The following is a 19998-nucleotide window of genomic DNA, read 5'->3' as shown; positions in this document are numbered from 1 at the left end:
TGCAAACAGGGGAAATTGCTGAAAAACAAATTGGATGTCAGTGGTCTTTTGGACCTCAGATGGCACTGCATTAACACCAGACCTGTTTCTAGACCAGGAAAACCTCTGATAACTATTGTCTATGTGCCCAGTTTGATACTCAATTCAAAAACTGCAGCCAAAATTGTAACAGCTAAAATTGTATTGAGACATAATAAAGAAAATACCACCCTCTTATCTGGGCCTGTGCTTGTTTAAAATGGACTGAGGTAACGTGGAAAAAGGTCCTGTGGTTAGACCAATCAAAGTTTGCCATTCCTTTTGGAAATCATGCACTCATCTGGGCTAAATAGGAGAGGGCCTATCCAAGTATCCAACCTATCCAACTTGTTTTAGTGCTCAGTTCAAAACCCAACATCTATGCCGGTGTTAAGGAGCATTAATGCCTACAGCATGGGCATCTTGCACATTTGGCAAAGCACAATCAATTCTGAATGATGTACACAGGTTTTGAGCAACATATACTGCCATCCAGGCAATGTCTTTTCCAGTGACGACCTTGAATATTTCAGGAAAACAATGCCAAAATGAATTCTGCACATATTTAAATAGTATTTCTCCATAGAGGAAGAGTCCAGGTGCTAAGGTGGCCTGTCTGCAGCCCAGATTTGTCAAATTAGGTGCATAATGGAATGAAAAGCATGACTAAGAATACCCCATACTGTTGAGCAACTGAAATCCTATATCGGGGAGTAATGGGACAACATTTCATTATCAAAACTGTAGCAAATGGTCTCCTCTGTTCTTAAACATTTACAGAATTGTGTTAAATGAAGAGATGAAGCAGCACAGTGGTACACAACCTCCCGTCCCAACTTTTTTTGAAACATGTTTCTGGCATCAAATTCAAAATTAACATATACTTTCCTTGAAATAGTCCAAATTTTCATTTTCAACATTTGATATGTTGTCTATGTCCTTTTTGCTGCTAAATATGGGTTTACGAGACTTGTATATTATGACATTCTGTTTTTATTTGCATTTTACACAACGTCCCAACTTTTTCTGTTTTGGGGTTGTAATTCACGAAGCATTTTAGACCTAAAAGTAGCACCTAAGTCTGGGACAGCTTAAAAGAAGTCGAAAGGACTCCTAACTCACTAAGACCTATTCACTAGGGATGGGCATGATTAATCGACAATTGACAATTGATCATTAAGAATTTCGTCGATGATGTTAATTTGTTGTCGATTAAACTAATGCAGGTTGCGTTGCGGGGTGTGAGTCTTCAAGCAATGGAATTAATTTCACTGTGTGGCAGCAATTAAACATTTTACCACAGGGGGCAATAGTTGACGCAATACTCGTTACCTGTGAGTTTCCGTTTCGATTTCAAAAGTAGGCCTAATCATAAAGAGGTCACGCCGTAGTGTGGCGTGGAACCATTTTGATTTAAAAAAATTAATTAGTGCACTGCAAACGCTGCGATGCCGTGTATAAGTACAGCACGGCCAGTACTCAAATGATGTACCACTTAAACAAAGTGCATCCGACCCTGGTCAATGTCGGTGACGGTGCGTCTCAACCTAGCATCACCTCTGCGTTTTCATGCAGGAGCTGCGATGCACAACGAGCAGAGAAAATTACAAAAGGGATCTGCAAGTTAATTGAAATGGATATGCTGCCCTTAAGTATTGTTGAGGGTCAAGGTTTTCGAGACCTGATAAATTTATTGGAACCAGCATATCACATTCCGTCACGACGAACCATCACCAGACTAGTAGAAACTCACTACGAAGAACGGAAGCAGGAGCTGTTAAAAGAATTGAGCACAGCTGAGAGAGTTGCTCTTACGACAGACTGCTGGACCGCTTTAACAGCTGAGAGCTACATCACAATCACTTGCCATTACATCAGTGATGACTGGCAAATGAACTCAGCAGTCCTGCTCACAGAAAATCTGCCAGGCCGGCATACAGCTGACCACCTCGCTGAGAAATTGAAAGGAGCTGTTGAGCAGTGGGGACTTGAAGACCAAGTTATTGCATGTGTTCATGACAACGCGGCCAATATTGTTGCTGCCAACAGTCCCAACAGAGTGCTCTGGATTTCCGTTGCCTGCTTTGCACACACCCTCCAGTTGGCCATAAATTATGGATTTGCACTGTATCTATATCGGGTAATATCAGCGGCTAGTAAACTCGTTAGCCACTTTAAATCACAGCACCGCAGCAACCAAAGCACTCCAAAAGAAACAGGAGCAAATGGGCCTTGCAACTCACCGGCTTATCCAGTTGTGTAAAACACGGTGGAACTCTGTGTGTGAGATGTTTGATCGGCTGGTGGAGCAGCGGTGGGCTGTTGCTGCTGTGCTGTCGGACCGAACCGTGACCAAGCTTCAAGATGCCAGGATCCTGGAGTTAAAGGATGAGTACTGGCAGCTCATGGAGGACACACAGCCTGTGCTATCAGCACTTAAATGTGCCACCACTGTTATGTCTGCAGAGAAAGACGTCTCCATCTCGAACACTTATCCCATCACCTTCGGCCTCATCAATATCCACCTCCTACCCAGTGAAGGAGACGGGCCCAGACTCATCAAATTCAAGACAAAAGTGCGTTCCTCCCTCATCAAGCGAATGAATGTAAGCTAAATGTTTTATCTTAGTTTACATGATATACCTAATTACATGCATAGTTGCTTATTATCTGCGTTGTGTTACCTATTTAGATACAGCATTTTGTCTGATTATTGATTCCCCCATATATACAGGTTCAGTCTGATGAGTTTGTGTCATTCGTCCCCATGATCTCATCAATGCTGGACCCTCGTCACAAGCACCTGGGCTTTCTTACACCAACACAGAGACTGGCTGCTAATGCGAAACTAATTGAACTGGGAGACACAGTGGAGAATGGGTAGGGCGGCTATCCCACAGGCTGGGGGAGACGAGGCTGCGTTTTCTGACACGGACGAGGGGAGCGCAAACACTGAAGTCGCGGCCTCCCAGTCCTCTGCTATGGCACAACTCCTTGGGGAGCACTATACCACTCAATGTGAGGCTGGCATCAAAGCAGAACTAGATAACTTTCTGAGGGAGACTCCCCCACCCCTGGATTGCGCCCCGACAGACTGGTGGAAAGTGAACGGAATAAGGTTCTCCGAGCTGGCCAAGTTAGCGCGGAGGTACCTGTGCATCCCGGCTACGTCCGTCCCCTCAGAGCAGGTGTTTTCAGCGGCTGGACTGACGGTCACCAGGTTGCGGTCGCGTCTGACCCCAGATCATGTCAACATGCTTATCTTTCTCAACAAAAATAAGTAAAGTGATCCTGAAGTTGTATGTGAGTTAACCTACTAGTTATTTTTTTAGGCTTAGTTTGTTAAGTAGCCTAATTAATTGTTATGAAGGCTAATCTCTCTCACCCTCTCCATTCTCGACTCCATACCTTGGATAGTTTTCAGTTACATTTTGACAAAACCTGTCAGATCTAAGTATTAATATGTTTTTGGTTAACTTATTGTTTAACATTATTCTGTATTATTATTTTCGAACAAACGAGGGTCTCTGTTTACGAAAGCCGGATCGCAGCTGCAGGTTCCGCTGCTTTAGAGCACAGCAGCGCATTATCTTCAAGTTCAACCGAACGTCCAGTTTAACTGCCACAAGATGTTCTTGTATTAAAGATGTCGTTGAGAAAAAACACGCTGTATTTTTGTATTGCATTTTGAATTTATAAAAAGTTAAATAAATAATGCATTTTAATATAAAAATATTAATGATTAATCGATAGTCGATCGTTAACTAGATTTAGGTGCACACACCGTAAATCAACATGCTAACCAAATATTCACATTTCTACTAATTACCACTGTATTACTAATACATACTTTCAGGCATGGAATTTCATAATTTTAGGGGCAAGGCCACTTGGCCTTCAGTTGGGCATATTTGGTGGGGGGCAGAAAGGCCACACGTCAGGGCACCAAGGCCAAAGTTAACTAATACAGTAGGCTACATAAAAATTATGTATTATGAGTTATATTTAGCCTAATCACAGCAGCAGACTTGCATCACGGTATGAAACAGTACAAAAACATGAACTGTAAATCATAGAACTGATTTTAATATTTACATATATCTAGGATATTTTTAACATTTATTTTCTATTTGGCCTGTTAGGAAATCATGTAGGCCTATTGAACAATTTAAGCACAGTTCAGCTTTAAGAAACTCAAATAGCCTATGAATGCATAGCATTTTGTGATCATTAAGGTTACTTTGACAAACTCTTAGTCAGCTGTATATTAGGGTGGTCCTTATCAAGTCAAAATGTTTTATTTTTTTATTTTTATTAAATATGCAAACATTTTGACAAAAAACAATATATTTAGAGGTAGCTCAATCATGTGGAAGATTGCCTATGTTAAGCTGTGCTGCGTTATTGTGATATGCAATTAATATTAAAAGTGGCTGCAAATGAACTACATTTTATTGAAATCAGAGCAACACTGACATGACAACAATGACAACAATCATTGTTCAACAAAAAGTTTAAAACGCGGAGGTGCGCGAGGGCCAGAGGGCTTCTTTGAACCGTAGGCCTACCCAGGGAGTCTACGTGAGACCTGGACAAACTTTGTGTGGATTTGATATATCCCAACGAAAGGTGGTTCTAGGGTGGAACCACAGACATACCGGAGAGACAGGACTGAGCTTGGAGATCGCCGTTGTCGAGTCGCTGGGATCCGGTAAGAAGGATCCTATTTTTTGTTTATCCGAAAGCCTTGTCGGATTCAACGTTTTCTTTGTGGATTACATGGGTTGCACTGGACGTGGATTATTCAGACTGTTTTCTTCTTTGCGGTGGATTTATGTAGAAGTCTCTTGGAGTCTCTTTGTTAATTTTCGTTTGGATGGACTGTGAGACCGCATGAAGTGCGTAGGGCTGCGTGGACACTTTGGTGGGCGTTGTTCGCGATATGAACTGTGTGGAAATAAGTGTTTGTTTGTTTTCAAGCGTATTTCTGCTCACAAAGTCTACCTGTTAACTGTATGTGTGGTGTCTATTCCGATGTCAGTGAAAAGCATTATTATTTATCTAGAGCCAATTAAATTTGTACCCGTGTTTAATGGTAATAGTTAGAATTTAAAAATCTGATCGTTACAAGGTGATCATCAATAGAAATATGTATTGATTCCACCAGGAAAGGTAAATCTGCTAAACCGGGTCATGGATGGATTAATTTGGATTTAGTTTCTACAATAAGTAAACTGAGATATGTATCTAAAATATGTATCTAAAATACATATTTAGGAATATATGGTGCATTAGATGCTTTTATGGAGATTGTTTTGGAACTTTACTAGCTAGTTACAACACCAATTAAAATTATCTGTTTTTATGGAAATCATCAAACAGAAAATCATCTCAAAGTGTAAAGCTATTGAGCTACCAGTAATTATTATGTTATTGCCATAGAAATTGGCATGCAAAATGCGACCATTTGGTCGCAGTCTGAAGCCCTGTAAACATAACAGACATTAAACATAGACGTGAACATAGTAAAATTAAACAACACAGAATGATAATTTGATTGTTTCAGGACAATCTGAAGAGACACAAGGTTAGTGTTCATGGAATATGCACTTATCAATGTGCATGTTATGCCTTAAAGGACAATTCCGGCGCAAAATGAACCTAGGGGTTAATAACACATGTGTACCGAGTTCGACCGTTCGCTGGGATTCGTTTTCATGCTAGTCGAATGTGACCAGTTTTATTGCAAACTGCTAATTAGCGTTTAACGCTAGCCTTCGGGGCAGATGTACAGTAAAAAGTAATCGCTATTTCTATACCACCAACAAGGCTCAAAATAGCACCACGCTTACACGGTAGCATAATGAGGCTCTCTATATGTAAACCAAAGCATTGAGAACTTTGTAAGTGTACAAGCAGTTTATTAAAAAGAAACACATTTCCTTTAATGTCTGGTTCACATACAGGCAGGCACCTTGGGAAAACAGAACAGATCTCTGGGATGTGAAGTGAATCTCGCGTGAAATGTTGTTGCCGAAAGAAAGCACTGAACGCAACAGGAGACATAAGAGATGGCAGGTTATTTGAACGAATTTGAAGACATAGAGGATGAACCCTTTCGGTTTGATGGACGTCCTTATCTTTTCGAGCTGGAATATACCGACGAAGAGCTGCGGGAGCTCCATGAAAGGGCTACGAGAGAGAGATCGAGCTACCTGTAGTCAATGCCGCAACACAGCCTCGCACTTCTGGTAACTGGTGGTGTACTGTAGGGTACCTGCGGACATTGTGAAGCTATGGCCACCGAAGAGGAGTGCTTGTGTTGCATGGAGTGGGACCTGTTGCGTCGCGACACCCAAGACACGCAGTGTTTTGTAGAGTCTGAAGATTTCCCCTCATTGATAAACAGGGCTCTAGTTGAAACTTTTTTCCATGTCCCGAAAAGAAATTGGAGGCGGTGATATACCAGAGGGACCAGATGGACATCCACTAAGTAAGTTCACTAGACAAGTTATGTTACATCGAGCTATTATTTCTGATAGGCCTATATTGAGCAAATTACGTTTGATTTTATTTCACCTCTGTCGTCTGCCTGTATATGTGAACCAGACGTGACGGTAATTTGTTTCTTTTTAATAAACTGCCTGTACACTTACAAAGCTCTCAATGCTTCGGTTTACATGTAGAGACCCTCATTAGGCTACTGTGTAAGTGTGGTGTCTTTTTTGGGCCTTGTTAGTGGTATAGAAATAGCAATTTATTTTTACTGTACGTGTGCCCCGAAGGCTAGTGTTAAACACTAATTAGCAGTTTGCAATAAAACTGGTTACATTTGACTAGCATGAAAACAAATCCCAGCGAACGGTCTAACTCGGTACTCATGTGTTATTAACCCCTAGGTTCATTTTGCACCGGAATTGTCCTTTAAAGTAATTTTGGACTGCAACCAGATCTTCTTTTCACATGCTAAGTTGAGTAAGTTAGTGTTACTTCAATACCGGTGATTTCAGAGTAGTAAGAGGGGCTTGGGAGGCTAACCCCTCCCTGCAGTACTCCCAGAGAAACTCCAGTTTTTAATTTTTGTTTGGTGCCCTCAATTTGTTTGTTTCTGCTGACTGCACCAAGAGTTGGTGACTGTGGAGGCCATTTGAGCATGGTGTATCATTGAGATGATTCAAGCTTTGTGACATGGTGCGTTATCCTGCTGGAAGTAGCCATCAGAAGATGGGTACATTGTGGTCATACAGGGATGGCGAGGGTCAGCAACATGGCCTTTAAATTGGTGTCACCATCAGCCTGAACCGTTCATACAGGCAGGATGGAAAGAAATGAAATGCATGATGCGAATGTTTTGCTTGAGAAAGTAGTTCACCATGTCAAATTGCTTAGTAGCATAGCAAATATAGAGTTGCAGTCATACCTTGGGTTTGCCAGAACGGTTGGTGACCAGACGGGTGGCTTTTATTGTACCATGTGGTTTGAACAGTTCCTCCAGTTGCTGCTGAGTGCAGGTGTAGGGCAGGCCGGAGATAAAGATCTTGTGTTTCTCCAATGATGGACTGTACTTGAATACCTTGCAGAGCCAAAAGACATGATTGTTAATCCATTGAGTCCACATGTGTGTCTCTATCTGACCATTTTTGCATTACAAGGCTTGGTTAATAAAAAAAAAGTGGTGGTAGTGTAGTGGTATAGTGTTAATTTTGTCACCTATTTTTAATTTAGTCTTAGTCTTGTGACAAAATGTCCTTTTTAGTCTGTCATATTTAGCCATTCAAATATAATTTTTGTTAGTCAAGTTTTAGTCGACTAAGTCTTGTCTTTTTTATAACAGATTACTTCTGATTACCATTACAGTCAAATAGTGTTTCACACATCTCAATGGTGATTACTATTGTCGGGTGGTGGTAGTGTAGTGGTTAGGGAGCTGGGCTAGCGTGCAGTAGCCTGAAAGTTGTCGGTTCAATTCCCGGCTTCCACCGTTGTGCCCTAGTGTTAATTTCGTCAGACGAGACGAGAGGAAATATGTTCGTCAACGACCTTTTTTTTCATGACTAAGACGAGACGATGACGAGACGGCAGTAATGTCCTGAAACACTGACTAAGACTATCTTAAGATGCATTATATTGTTGACGAAAAAAGACGAGACTAAAATGTTTTGCATGAAATAAAAACTAAGATAAAATCTCTCTTCATTTTCGTCTACAAAATGAGAAGACAGAATATCTAGCTGTTATGTTTTCAAAATATTCGAATGAGTTCATGCTAACAGCTTTCCTGTAGGCTAGTCTAAGTGCTGTTGCTGCAACCCTGTGGCTGCAACATCTAAACTACATGGAACAAGAACACTGGAGATTTCTGCCAGAGTTATTAGCAAGCTAACTACCTAAGCTTTATGCCACAATGCCCAGAAGTTGAAGCTTCTCTCATACAAATTAACATCCCCAGAATGTCCATAATCGAAAATGTTCATCATGTAATGTCAACTATTTAACTAGTTAGACTGGATGATGCAAAGTTTGCTAGCAAGTAAGCTAATATGGAAAGTTCAGCTAGCAAGTTAGCTATGGCTAAGATGGAGAGTCTGTTTGGGGAATGTGTTGTGTTTGGCTTATATCGCCATCTAGCTTATAGGAGTAAAATATTAATACTTTGGCCTATGACAGTGTTTCTCAAACTTTTCAGTTTCAGGACCACTTAACTAACCCTAGCTAAAAAAAAAAAAAAGATTAGACCTACTTCACCACTAGCCTATAATTAGTCTACACAATAGGCCTACTCACTGAACCACCTTGCTTATTGTCTTTGCACTTTGCTTATTGTGTGGATTCATACTGTATGATTTAAACTGGCATATCTTACATAGACAGTGTTGCAGAACTGTTTTTTACATACAAGTTGGTTCAATATTGCAAATAACTCATCTATATTATATTTTACCACGCCTGCTCAAGGACTACTTGGGATAGCTTGCGGACCACCAGTGATCCCCGGACCACACTTTGAGAAACACTGGTCTACGAATATGACAGTGGTCCCATCAAATCTTTTACTGTCTATGGTCAAATCCCAGCCGAGCTATAACTGTAGCTCGACTTACCTGTGCATGTAAACATACTGACTGACAAAAAATCAGAATGAGTAATTATAACAGACTCGAGTAGCCCTGTGGACACACAATATTGTTGGAAAATTGAGATGTGTGAAACACTATTTGACTCAAATGGTAATCAGAAATAATTTGTTATAAAAAAAAAAAGACTAAAATGTGTCGAACTAAAACTGACTAAGACTAAGATACCTTTAGTTTTCTTTTTGACTAAAACTAGACTAAAATGGCTAGACTTTTAGTCCACTAAAAAACTTGACTAACAAAAATGATATTTGAATGACTAAATATGACAAAGACTAAAAAGGACATTTTGTCACAAGACTAGGACTAAGACTAAATTAAAAATAGGTGACAAAATTAACACTATAATGTGCCCTTGAGCAAGGCACTTAAACCCAAGTTGCTCCGGGGACAATGTGATCCCTTGTAATATAGCCGACATATGTAAGTCACTTTGGTCAAGAAGTGTCTGCTAAATGTAATGTAATGTACTATTGATTACCTGATTACCATTTCAGTCAAATAGTGTTCCACACATCTGCGAATGGTGAGTCCCCAGACCCTACATTTTAATGTGGGTCTGGCTCGTCAGGCTAACTAGGAGCATGCCAGTAGATACTTATATCTGTGTAAGTAGGATTGTCTGAAATCTGGCAATATAAGAACCATTACGGTGGGATACTCTATGGTTAAGTAATTTACAAAAATCTATGTACTGACATAAATAGTTTAGGCTACTTTAGAATATGTTATAATTTTGGCCCAAGTTGGAGACCATGCAGCAATTTGTTTCAATTTCAACAGATTTCTCGGGAACTGCTTATTTTAGAGACATGCTTTATAACTTCATATTCTGTAAGGTCTGCTGTTTATTCTGATATACGGTTTGCCATGTGTTGAGTGAAGAATTTGTGTGATATTGTGATGGTTAGGCCTACTCTGCGAGAAATTGATGCTTGTCTTTGGGCTTGTAATCGCCTGAAACATAAAATTTATGCAGCCTACATGTCAAAAATAATAAGAGGCTAAGTGAGGATTTGATGCATTTAACTTAGTCATGACTTTCAGAAAACAATTTCATCAGGACATTGGCTGTTGTGCTTTTACAGTGTACAAGTAATTCAGCAGCTGTGCTGCTGAATACACTGTAGGGGAAACATTGGATGGCATCTTTTTTCTGATGGAGTGCGAGTTTTGGTAAGTCACATCCTGCTTTCTAGTGTTAAAATATGTCCAAGTAATGGTTTTCTCTTTCTTTTTACAGACAACTGAAGACTGAATAGTGATTGATTAGGGGCAGCCGTGGGCTAATGGTTAGGGCTTCGGACTTGTAACCGGATGGTTGCCGGTTCGAACCCCGACCAATAGGAACGGCTGAAGTGCCATTGAGCAAGGCACCTAACCCCTCACTGCTCCCCGAACGCTGCTGTAGCAGGCAGCTCACTGCGTCGGGATTAGTCTGTGCTTCACCTCACTGTGTTCACTGTGTGTTGAGTGTGTTTCACTAATTCACAAATTGGGATTTCCCTCACAGGATCAAAAGAGTATACTTATACTGAATATTAATATTTAACTAGGAATATGTTAGGGAATGATGATACAGCTAACTTAACTACCTTCAGTACAAAGCTAGCTAGATAGCTAGGAATAACTGGCTAATAACATTAGAAAACCCTCTCTACGTAGTTCTGGTTAAATCGAGTGATATAAGATAAATCCAAGATGGTGGTGCGGATCCATCGCAAAGCCCTGTCTCTCCGGATTTTGCAAATTAGTAGTAATCTGTTTATTTCAAGTATTTTCACTAAACATAGTTTAGCGCACATATCATACAGCTGATAGAAACTTTTGGACATGGGTTGCAATACTAACATCTTTATCAATACCAGAGATTGCCAGAAAAGTGGGACATAGCAACACCGTCACACCGACCGGAAGTAACCATTGGCAGGTCATAAAATGTAAACACCATGGCAGAGGTTTGAAAGCTAGGCTTAAAGCTAACTCCGCATCGACTCTCACTACCAAGCTTTTTCCCTGCCAGTGTTCTTTTTGGACTATAATATGGTTTTCACAGAAACCTGGCTAAACAACAAAGTACCCAACAGCTTGACCGAGCTAGCAGGTGCTGCATCCTCCGAGCAGACAGAACAGCTGTTGGCTCCGGTAAGACCAGTGGTGGGGGTGTGTGCATTCATGTAAACAAAACTTGTTGCACGGACACTACCATCAGCTAACCTAGAGTATCTCATGGTTAAGTGTAGACCTTTCTATCTGCCCAGAGAGTTTACATCCACTGTTATGGGGCGGTGGTAGTGTAGTGGTTAAGGAGCTAGTGTATAGTAGCCTGAAAGTTGTGGATTCAATTCCCAGCTTCCACCGTTGTGTCCTTGAGCAAGGCAGTTGTAACAGTCACTTTGGACAACAGTGTCTGCTAAATTAATACATGTAAATGTTATGACGGCAGTCTATGTACCCCCGGACACGAATGCTTAGCTTGCCATGAAAGAACTGCATACTGCATCAGCAAACAACAGACTTTGCATCCCGAGGCAGCCTTCATTGTCATGGGTGACTTCAACCACTCTAATATAAAGACTGTACTGCCTAAATTTCATCAAAATATTTCCTGCCCCACAAGAGAAGTCAAGCCCATGTATAATACTATGATACAATAACATGGATAACACGTACAAAGCCGTTCCCTTCCCCCAACTAGGACAATCTGACCACCTCTCATTGTTTCTACTGCCAAAGTACTCAGCACTCATCAAACGTGTGAAGCCCACAATGAGGACAGTCAAAGTTTGGCTAGTGGAAGCAGAGTCGGTACTTTGGCACCTCCACCCCCTTCCCGTTCAGAAGGATCTCCTAAACAGCAACAACCTCTTAGTTGATATCCTCAGCTGGCACATAGCACGAAATGCGCAGTGGAGAATTCTGATGGCAGCAGCAGGAAACAAATCACTAATTTTGATTGCAATACGGTTGTACTTCTAAATATCAGATTCAAACAAGTCATTCTTTATTAATGATCTGATTTGCACACACAACCTTGATTTTTTACTACAACTGAGACATGGTTAGATCAAGCAAACAGTGCTACTACCCTCATCGAATCAGCTCCCCCAAATTTCATTTTTTTGAGTGCTACCAGAGCAAATAAAAGAAGTGGGGGGATAGCCTCAATATTCGGTGACTTTGTATCATTTGAATGTGCATGTATTAAGTCTCCTCCTCAGATTTTATTACTGACTATTTACAGGCCTCCAAAACATTCAGCTAAAGCATTTCTTGAAGAGCTAGGTGAACTACGGTCATCCATTTGCATAGAGGTTGACGGTCTTATTATAACAGGGGATCTAAACTTGCATGTGGATAATCCGGAAAACAATTTTGCCCTTTATGCCAATTATACACCTTCTCAACCCTCACCCTAAACACCAGCGTACCAGAGGACAGTGTGCTGAGCCCTCTCCTCTACTTCCTCTTCACCTATGACTGCACACCTGTACATGGACCTAACACCATTGTCAAGTTTGCAGACAACACAACAGTAATTGGTCTCATCAGCAAAAACGAGACGGCCTACAGGGAGGAAGGAGGTTCAGCACCTATCAACGTGGTGCACCGACAAAAACTTGGCTCTCAACACAAATAAGACCAAAGAGCTCATTGTGAACTACAGGAAGTCAAACTGGCACCCCATTCTCATTAATGATGCTGAGCTAGAGTGTCACCAGCTTCAAGTTTCAACCTCTCTGAGATGTGGAGAAACCACCTCAGATCCTTGTGAACCTGCACCATCGAGAGCATCCTCACCAACTGTCACAGTATGGTACTGCAGAGGGTGGTGAAAACTGCCCAACACATCACCTGTTCCTCACTCCCCTCCATCGAGGTCATCCAGGGCAAGCAATGCTTGTGCAAGGTGAAAAGCATCATCAAAGACTGGTCTCACCCCAACCACAGACTGTTCAGCCACTCCCCTCTGGGAGGTCTCTCCGCACATGGTGACAACAAACCACAGGGTTCTTACACATTTTCCATTTCAAAATTCCATGCTTTTTCCATACTCAAATATCCAAACGTGACCATATTCTCGACATTGCGGCCACTTCTGGTTTGGGATAACTCGGTGAAAACAAAGGTATGGACAACTGAAGTGAAATAAAAAATGACACTTAATATTCGTCCATTTAGCTTGGTCATTTTTAGTTGTATCATAGTTGTATCTTGACGATGGGGACTGACAGTTAAGCTACACAACAGTAGGAATGGTTCATTATGACCTGAGTGAAGTGATTAGTACTGCAAATGCAATAGTCTGGAAACCAACTAATAGTCCAACAAGAGCCTCCTGATTAGGGTTGGGTATCGTTTGGGTTTTATCCGATACCGGTGCTAAATCGTTACTTTTATACGGTGCCGGTGCCTGAACCGTACTTTGTTTTTAAAATGTTAAAATGGTCTAAAGCATGAATTGCTTTTTTTTTTGATAAGACAAATTTGAACATGAAATTTAACTGTTATATTCAATTTACTATTCAAGTTTACCCAGTGTAGGCGGTTTGCTATAAGGTATGTTAAAACCATAAAATTGTTTGCCATAAAACTGCCAGGTCATGGACAACGACAGCTAATCTAACAGGGACTCTACTTTCCAGTTAATTCAGTGTGTTCCCAAATGCTTCAAGAAATTTCATGTCTTAACCCATAACACGCAGTAGTTTTGAACATGTTAGGCTACATGTTGTTGTTGAAGTGTTTAGATTCCCAGTGCTAGCCTAGTAGGCATTTTAACAGCAACTATGGCTATGCGCTAACACCAGTCGGAGTTTAATTAGCGATAACGTACGGAGATGGTTTCGTAGCCTCTTTGACAGCTCAGTGACATCAGGTATGTAACCTACATATTTATGTTTTTGCCAGCTAACTTTTAACATGATCTTCATATTCATTGTGATGCTATATGGGCCTCGTGCACATGAAAGATTAATATCATGCCATAACACACCGTGAAATAAAGTTTTCACCTTACAACTTTGCTAATAACATTTCAAATAAATGTCAGTTAGCATTAGCAAGGATATTGTGTAACGTATAGGCTAGCCTACTGTTGATGTTGTTTCATAGCCTTTTGCTTGTGTGTAGTTAGGCCCACTGCTAGATTTTGAAAGGAGCTGCGATATCGCTTTAAAGTAAGCTACTTTGGGCTCCACATGAAGCTGTCAAACACTGTCCACTCGCCTATGTGGTGCACCCCTCTGGTTTATACATCCAGTGTTTATCATATGTTAGCTAACTGTATCTGGATGTGTTGCTATCAGAGCAAGATGTTAGAGATGGCATGACATGCAGTGATGCCTCATAAAAATAAAAAAAAATAAAAAACGCATTTAAGCACCAAAATGAGGCACAGAAATCCACGTTGTTATTCGATGCAGTTACTACCGTTTGCGTTGGCACCGGTTCCATATTAGAACCGTGTTTCGGTGCCCAACCCTACTCCTGATCTTATAGTCTATTAGGTGCGTTGTTGTGAAGTTTCCATATAGTAGAACAATATTTGGCTATTGACAATGCATCATGAAAAACATGATTTATGTTCTTTTTTTGCAAGTCAGCATCAGTCAGCATCAATCTGTGCAGTGATGTAGATTTGAGATCAAATTGTTCCTTAATATGGGCTTCTCAATTTCTGCTGTACTTTATGTATTTGCAAAATGACAAGATAATTATCCTTACACTAATGTTGGTTATAATTGCTAAGTAGCTATATTAGTGTTTTTGGATTTCCTGGTGTAATTTCTAGCCTGGGTAAGATTTACACATTATTATTATCATTATTATAATTATTATGATTATTATTATTTTTATTGTTATTAGTAATGTTATTTAGAATCTTAGTAGCCTAAACTTGATATGGTGTAGTATATCTTAATTAATTGTATCACCTCGTATCATACAGGTGTATACATTTTTTTCTAGAGAACGCTAGTAAAGTCAAGGTAACTGACAGTGATGGGACCTGTGATTACCAGCAGTTCCACCAAGCAGGTGAAACATGCTATGAAACTGACCAATACATGTTGATTTTGCAACCTTCTGACAACAAGTATGAATGGCGATATGCCACTCTGTGCAGTCATAAAAAAGATTTCGGCAGCCAATAATGTAAGCCGTTTCGATAAATGTAACATCACGTCCTTCAATGTTCATTGTTGATATTGGAGTGCAACTGGTTGAATTATGGTATGTGGTTATTTGTTATATACACAGATGGTCAATGAAGTTCTTCAGAGAAAGCCAGGGGGAGAAGATTTTTGAAGAGTACAATAAAACAGTCACAGTCAGATGGATCCAGAAGACAGCTTGTGAATATCTTTTTGCTGACATGGTGGATGAAAAGGGAATGTTTCAAGAGCTTTTGATGGTTGAAATGCATTTATGATGTCCCAACACCTACTTTTAAAATGTTATACTATTATTTCAGATGGATCACTTCCCAGGCTGTACAAGTGAAGTATGCCCAAAGCGAAGGGGGTGTTAAACTCGTGGTCATGGTCAAAAAAAGTCCCTGGGTTCAAATTACTCTAATTACAATTTTCTTTACAAACCATCTCTATCTCATTTTCATACATTCAACAGAAAAATGGGATGCCCAAATGTGACCTTCAACTCTATTTTCTAAATATATTTTTTTTATTGTCATATGGACCTACCTTAAAGTCTTGGTTCTTCTTCTTGTCTATGCATGGTGACACAAACATAGGTCTGCCCTCAAGCTCCTGCCGGTCTAGCTTCAGTGCTTCAGCAACAGCTAGTGGGTCCTGGAACTGCACATAGCAGTAACCACGAAAAGTTCCATGGCCTGAGAAAATAGGTCGAACCTGCTTTACAGTGCCACAGGTCTGAAAGATAGTTCCCAGTTGTTCCTCTGGGTTTTGTAAGGTGAAAGCCAGGTTGCTGATGAAGACACTGCAGTTGTCTTGCCACTTGTCTTGTGTAGCCTCATGCTTAATCCGAGTTGCCTCTGGTTGCACTTGCTGGTTTCTATTGGCAGCTCCAAAGTTACCTATGTCTTTATGATGGGGCTCTTCAAGACCAAACTGCCCAGCCTCAGTTTCAACCCCCTCTGGATCACCATCTCCACAATGTCGCTTAAGCGGGAGCTCTGGAATGAAATGTGATTGTTTACTGTCCTGTTACATGGTTAGATTTTCAAGGTAGCTTGCATTTCCATGATTGAGACCTAAAGTGTACCCAGGGGGAAATCAGGGGGTATATGATGAGCCTATTTTTTTTTTTTTTTATCTAGAATTGCATTTCATGAAGGAAACATTCCAGTGCATGCAGAGGAAAAAAAGTAAAAAAAAATATTTAATTTCTTAAGTAAAAGATGAAACCATTAGGAGTAAGTCAGTGCACTTACAGATTGACCAACAAAGGAGAAAAAAGAGGACAAAGTGGAGAGTTGTTTTAAGACTAATAGACTGGAACAAAGAGAGAAAGTGACCGTTTCTCAAACTAAAGGAAGGATAGTGAACAACGTTTCTGTTTACCTTAATCGCAAATTGTTGTTGACAAGCAACAGTGAGAGACGGTTGCTGCACTAGACTACTAGCAATGGATAAGGTTGGGCGATTGCAATAGGCTAAGTGTCCACTCTAGTTGACTGCATTATCATTATCTGCTTTACGTGGGGGTGGGGAGTAAAAATAATTAACCAGAGGGGGGGGGGGGTATCAACAACAGAAGAGGGGTGGGAACCCCCACATAAATCACACCCTGCTTTTAAGGTCCAAGATCCAACTGACCTCATCTTTCACATCTATCTTAGCCCCTTACTATGATACAAATATGCAGAAACACAGCTTTTCACCTGATGCTTCATAGATGTCATCTTTTTCAGCTTTCCTTTTCTCCGCAGTATACTTGCTTTTGTGACTCTTTTTCAGGGTTTTCTTGTTGGCCTTGACCCTTCTCCGCTCCTCTGCTTTTACCTCCTCATGTTTCACCTGATTGGCCTCCTTTTCTGCGGTCTGGATATCCAAAAGTCAAATAAAGAGTCAAAAAAGAATATAAGGGCATAGGCTCGGGCAGGTTTGCCAGAGAGATAATACCTAATATAAGCAATCTCAAATGGTAAAAATCTTCTTCAGTTAAAAGCTTCCATCAATTTTTCCAACCAAGTTCTGAACTGAACTAGAAAATGTAATTCCGAGGAATTCAGTGCATGAAAATGCAAAACAAACTTTTATTTGGAAACAGTTGTGGGCAGAGGAAAGTTGGCGGGAGCCATAGTTGATGACAACTGATAGTTGGAATGGCTGACCAGTTAAACAGTTAGATAGTTTAAATTGTTAAATAATTTAATAGGAAATTATTTTAGTGAAGAATTTTATTTTGAAACAGTTTTAGGCAGAGAAAACAGTTGGCGGGAGTCATAGTTGATGAAAACTGACAGTTGGAATGGCTGAACAGTTCAATAGTTGAGTAGTTTAAATAGCTAAATTATTTAATAGTGAATTAATAAATGTGCATAGGTAGATAGTTTAATGGATGTTGATAGACAGCAGAGGTCAGGAGCAATCCAACGATGAAAGTTGCCATTTTCAAGGTGGAGATATAAGCACTACTTCAAATTCATTGTGGTCAAAGGCAAGAACGTGCATGTAATGTGTACATTATGTCGAAGCGAAGACTTTGTCGACATCCGTTGTAATCTGTAATTTAATGAAGCATCTCACACACGCATCTAAAGCTAGTGGCCAAAAAACACCGATACCTCCACCACAGATGATAGCTCGCCATCCACCAGCAAAGAAGGACTCGGAGCCAAGTCCTCCAAGCATCAAAAGCGAGATCTTTCTGCCTCACAACAAAAACCTATGACACAGGCTGAAGTCATGTGGATGTGCAATATCTTTGAATTTCCCCTTGGGGATCAATAAAGCATCTATCGATCTATCTATCTATCTAATAAATATCGAAAGTTACAGTGGGTCCCAGTTAAAAATTGACACTTCATTCACGATCATGGTGAATGGTGAAATGTAAGTACAACTGCAGCCGCTTGGGGGCAGCATAGTCCGCTGTGGAGTTCCACGGTCGAACCAGACGGCGCATTCGACAGCAAGGGCTGTGATTGGCCGAGTTTTCAGTGCGTTTCTCTGTGTTTTTAGAAGCCCCTGCAACATGCTAGTCCACTGTAGCCTAAGCCTTGTACATAATATTAAACATAGTTTTGGATTCAGTGGCAAGATTTCTTGATTGTACAGTGTCTGTCTCTCAATAATGTTTTAAAATGAGAGCTTCGTCAGCTGGCAGTAGGCTACTTTGTCGGTAGTCATGAGAAGTTCGCTTGCTAACAGAACATAAATATGCTGCCCAGAAACCTTGTGAATAGTTCTGATTTTTTTTACTACACTAACGAGGTTGAAATATAGACTTTGCCTACAGCATCTCCTTAACAGTAATGTTAACAAAATGACAGCATTCAGGCCTAGGCCTAATGTTATCATTTTTTGCAAGGTGTTGCTCCTGGCAATACTTGTTTATAAGACGTTTGGTGATTAATTGATAGCTGTTTTTGGGACACGTTAAACGTTCTTTATAATGAGCGCATCCGGGGAGTAAAACGACTGTTACACGCTGTTACAACTGTAGGCTACAATGATTGCAATACAAAAATATGCATGTGTTAGTTTAGTTAGTTTTGCACTTTTGCCTCATGTGTTTTCAGGTTTGAGGGCTAGGGTTTTGGCAAGATTGACCTTGGTTAGACTCTGCATATGTTATTTCTCCGTATGGAAAATAAAGTCAATTTTCGACACACGTCTGTTATTAGTTCAATAACAAGTGTTGCTTGTTAAAACATGTGACTAGTGAAACTCAAATGATTTTAGAAATATTTAGCCAAAGCCAAAAGTGTTAGAGAAGGAGAGGCGCCGGTGCAGCTCAGATGTCTTCTTAATTTTCTTTATTCTTTAGTAAAAGGTGCAGAACATTATTAAACTTTGACTAACGTTTCGATGTTCGTTAGTCAAAAACATCACCACATCGAAATGTTAGTCAAAGTTTAATAGTGTTCTGCACCTTTTACTGAAGAATAAAGAAAATTAAGAAGACATCTGAGCTGCACCGGCGTCTCTCCTCTCTAAAATATCTGTCCTGGCCTGGTTGCAACGGATTGTGGCGAAAAGACAGAAGCGCGGAGAACCCTCCTTTGTCTACCAAAAAGTGTTACTTTGTGCCCCGCGCTCCCCCACTGCTTGTGAAAGAAGGGGATGGGGGAGGGGGGCTTAACGTGAAAAAGCTTAATGTCACAAAACGGCAATGAGTCATTTTAGGCTACAGGCCTTCATAATGGTAGGTTACAGGAAGTGGGGGGAGGGTATGGGATGACCAGAGCCGTCATCTATCGTCTTTCCAGGCACACAGCTCGTTATATAGCTTGTCGACTGCCTTAACAGATAGGCTTTGCTCTTGGGTTTGGCCTTACAGCGAACTCAATGCTCTTGTTGCTTGCAGTTTGTTAAATAAAGCGATGCAGATTACATTATTTATTTCTGATTAATTGCGTCTTTTGATGTATTTTGCAACATTTGCTTGTTAGGCTGGGCTACTGTCAATGTCCTGTACAGGTCAATGTTCAACAATTGCTGGTGTAGGCCTAGGCTTTTAATCAATTAGGGACTGTTCGTTATTTATTTAATTAAGGGGCTACCGGAGGAGTTTTGGGAGCGTTAGTCAAAAAAGACGTGACCCTCCCTCGCCAGCAAGAATTTTTTCTATGACCCTCCAAAGTGATTGAGAAAAAACGCATGACCCTCCCCAGTCCCAACAATTTATTGATGCCTTA

General features: G+C 40.5%; 1 protein-coding gene across 5 annotated transcripts in view; it reads right to left on the bottom strand.

Moving 5' to 3' along the window:
• The window catches only part of sart3 (spliceosome associated factor 3, U4/U6 recycling protein), a 134322-nt gene that overhangs the window by 18880 nt on the left and 95444 nt on the right, over positions 1-19998 (bottom strand). For all 5 annotated transcript variants that reach the window (XM_048243279.1, XM_048243276.1, XM_048243275.1 and 2 more), the window contains exons 15-17: positions 17017-17176; positions 15857-16308; positions 7439-7591 (exon numbers count right to left, since the gene is read on the bottom strand). In XM_048243279.1, the coding sequence (XP_048099236.1) occupies positions 7439-7591; positions 15857-16308; positions 17017-17176 (765 nt within the window). The remainder of the gene's footprint in view (positions 1-7438; positions 7592-15856; positions 16309-17016; positions 17177-19998) is intronic.

The sequence above is a fragment of the Alosa alosa genome, chromosome 5, assembly GCF_017589495.1.
Source record: "Alosa alosa isolate M-15738 ecotype Scorff River chromosome 5, AALO_Geno_1.1, whole genome shotgun sequence".
Classification (NCBI taxonomy): domain Eukaryota; kingdom Metazoa; phylum Chordata; class Actinopteri; order Clupeiformes; family Clupeidae; genus Alosa; species Alosa alosa.
The sequence above is the reverse complement of the archived record's forward strand: the minus strand, read 5'-3'. Positions and strand labels throughout refer to the sequence as shown.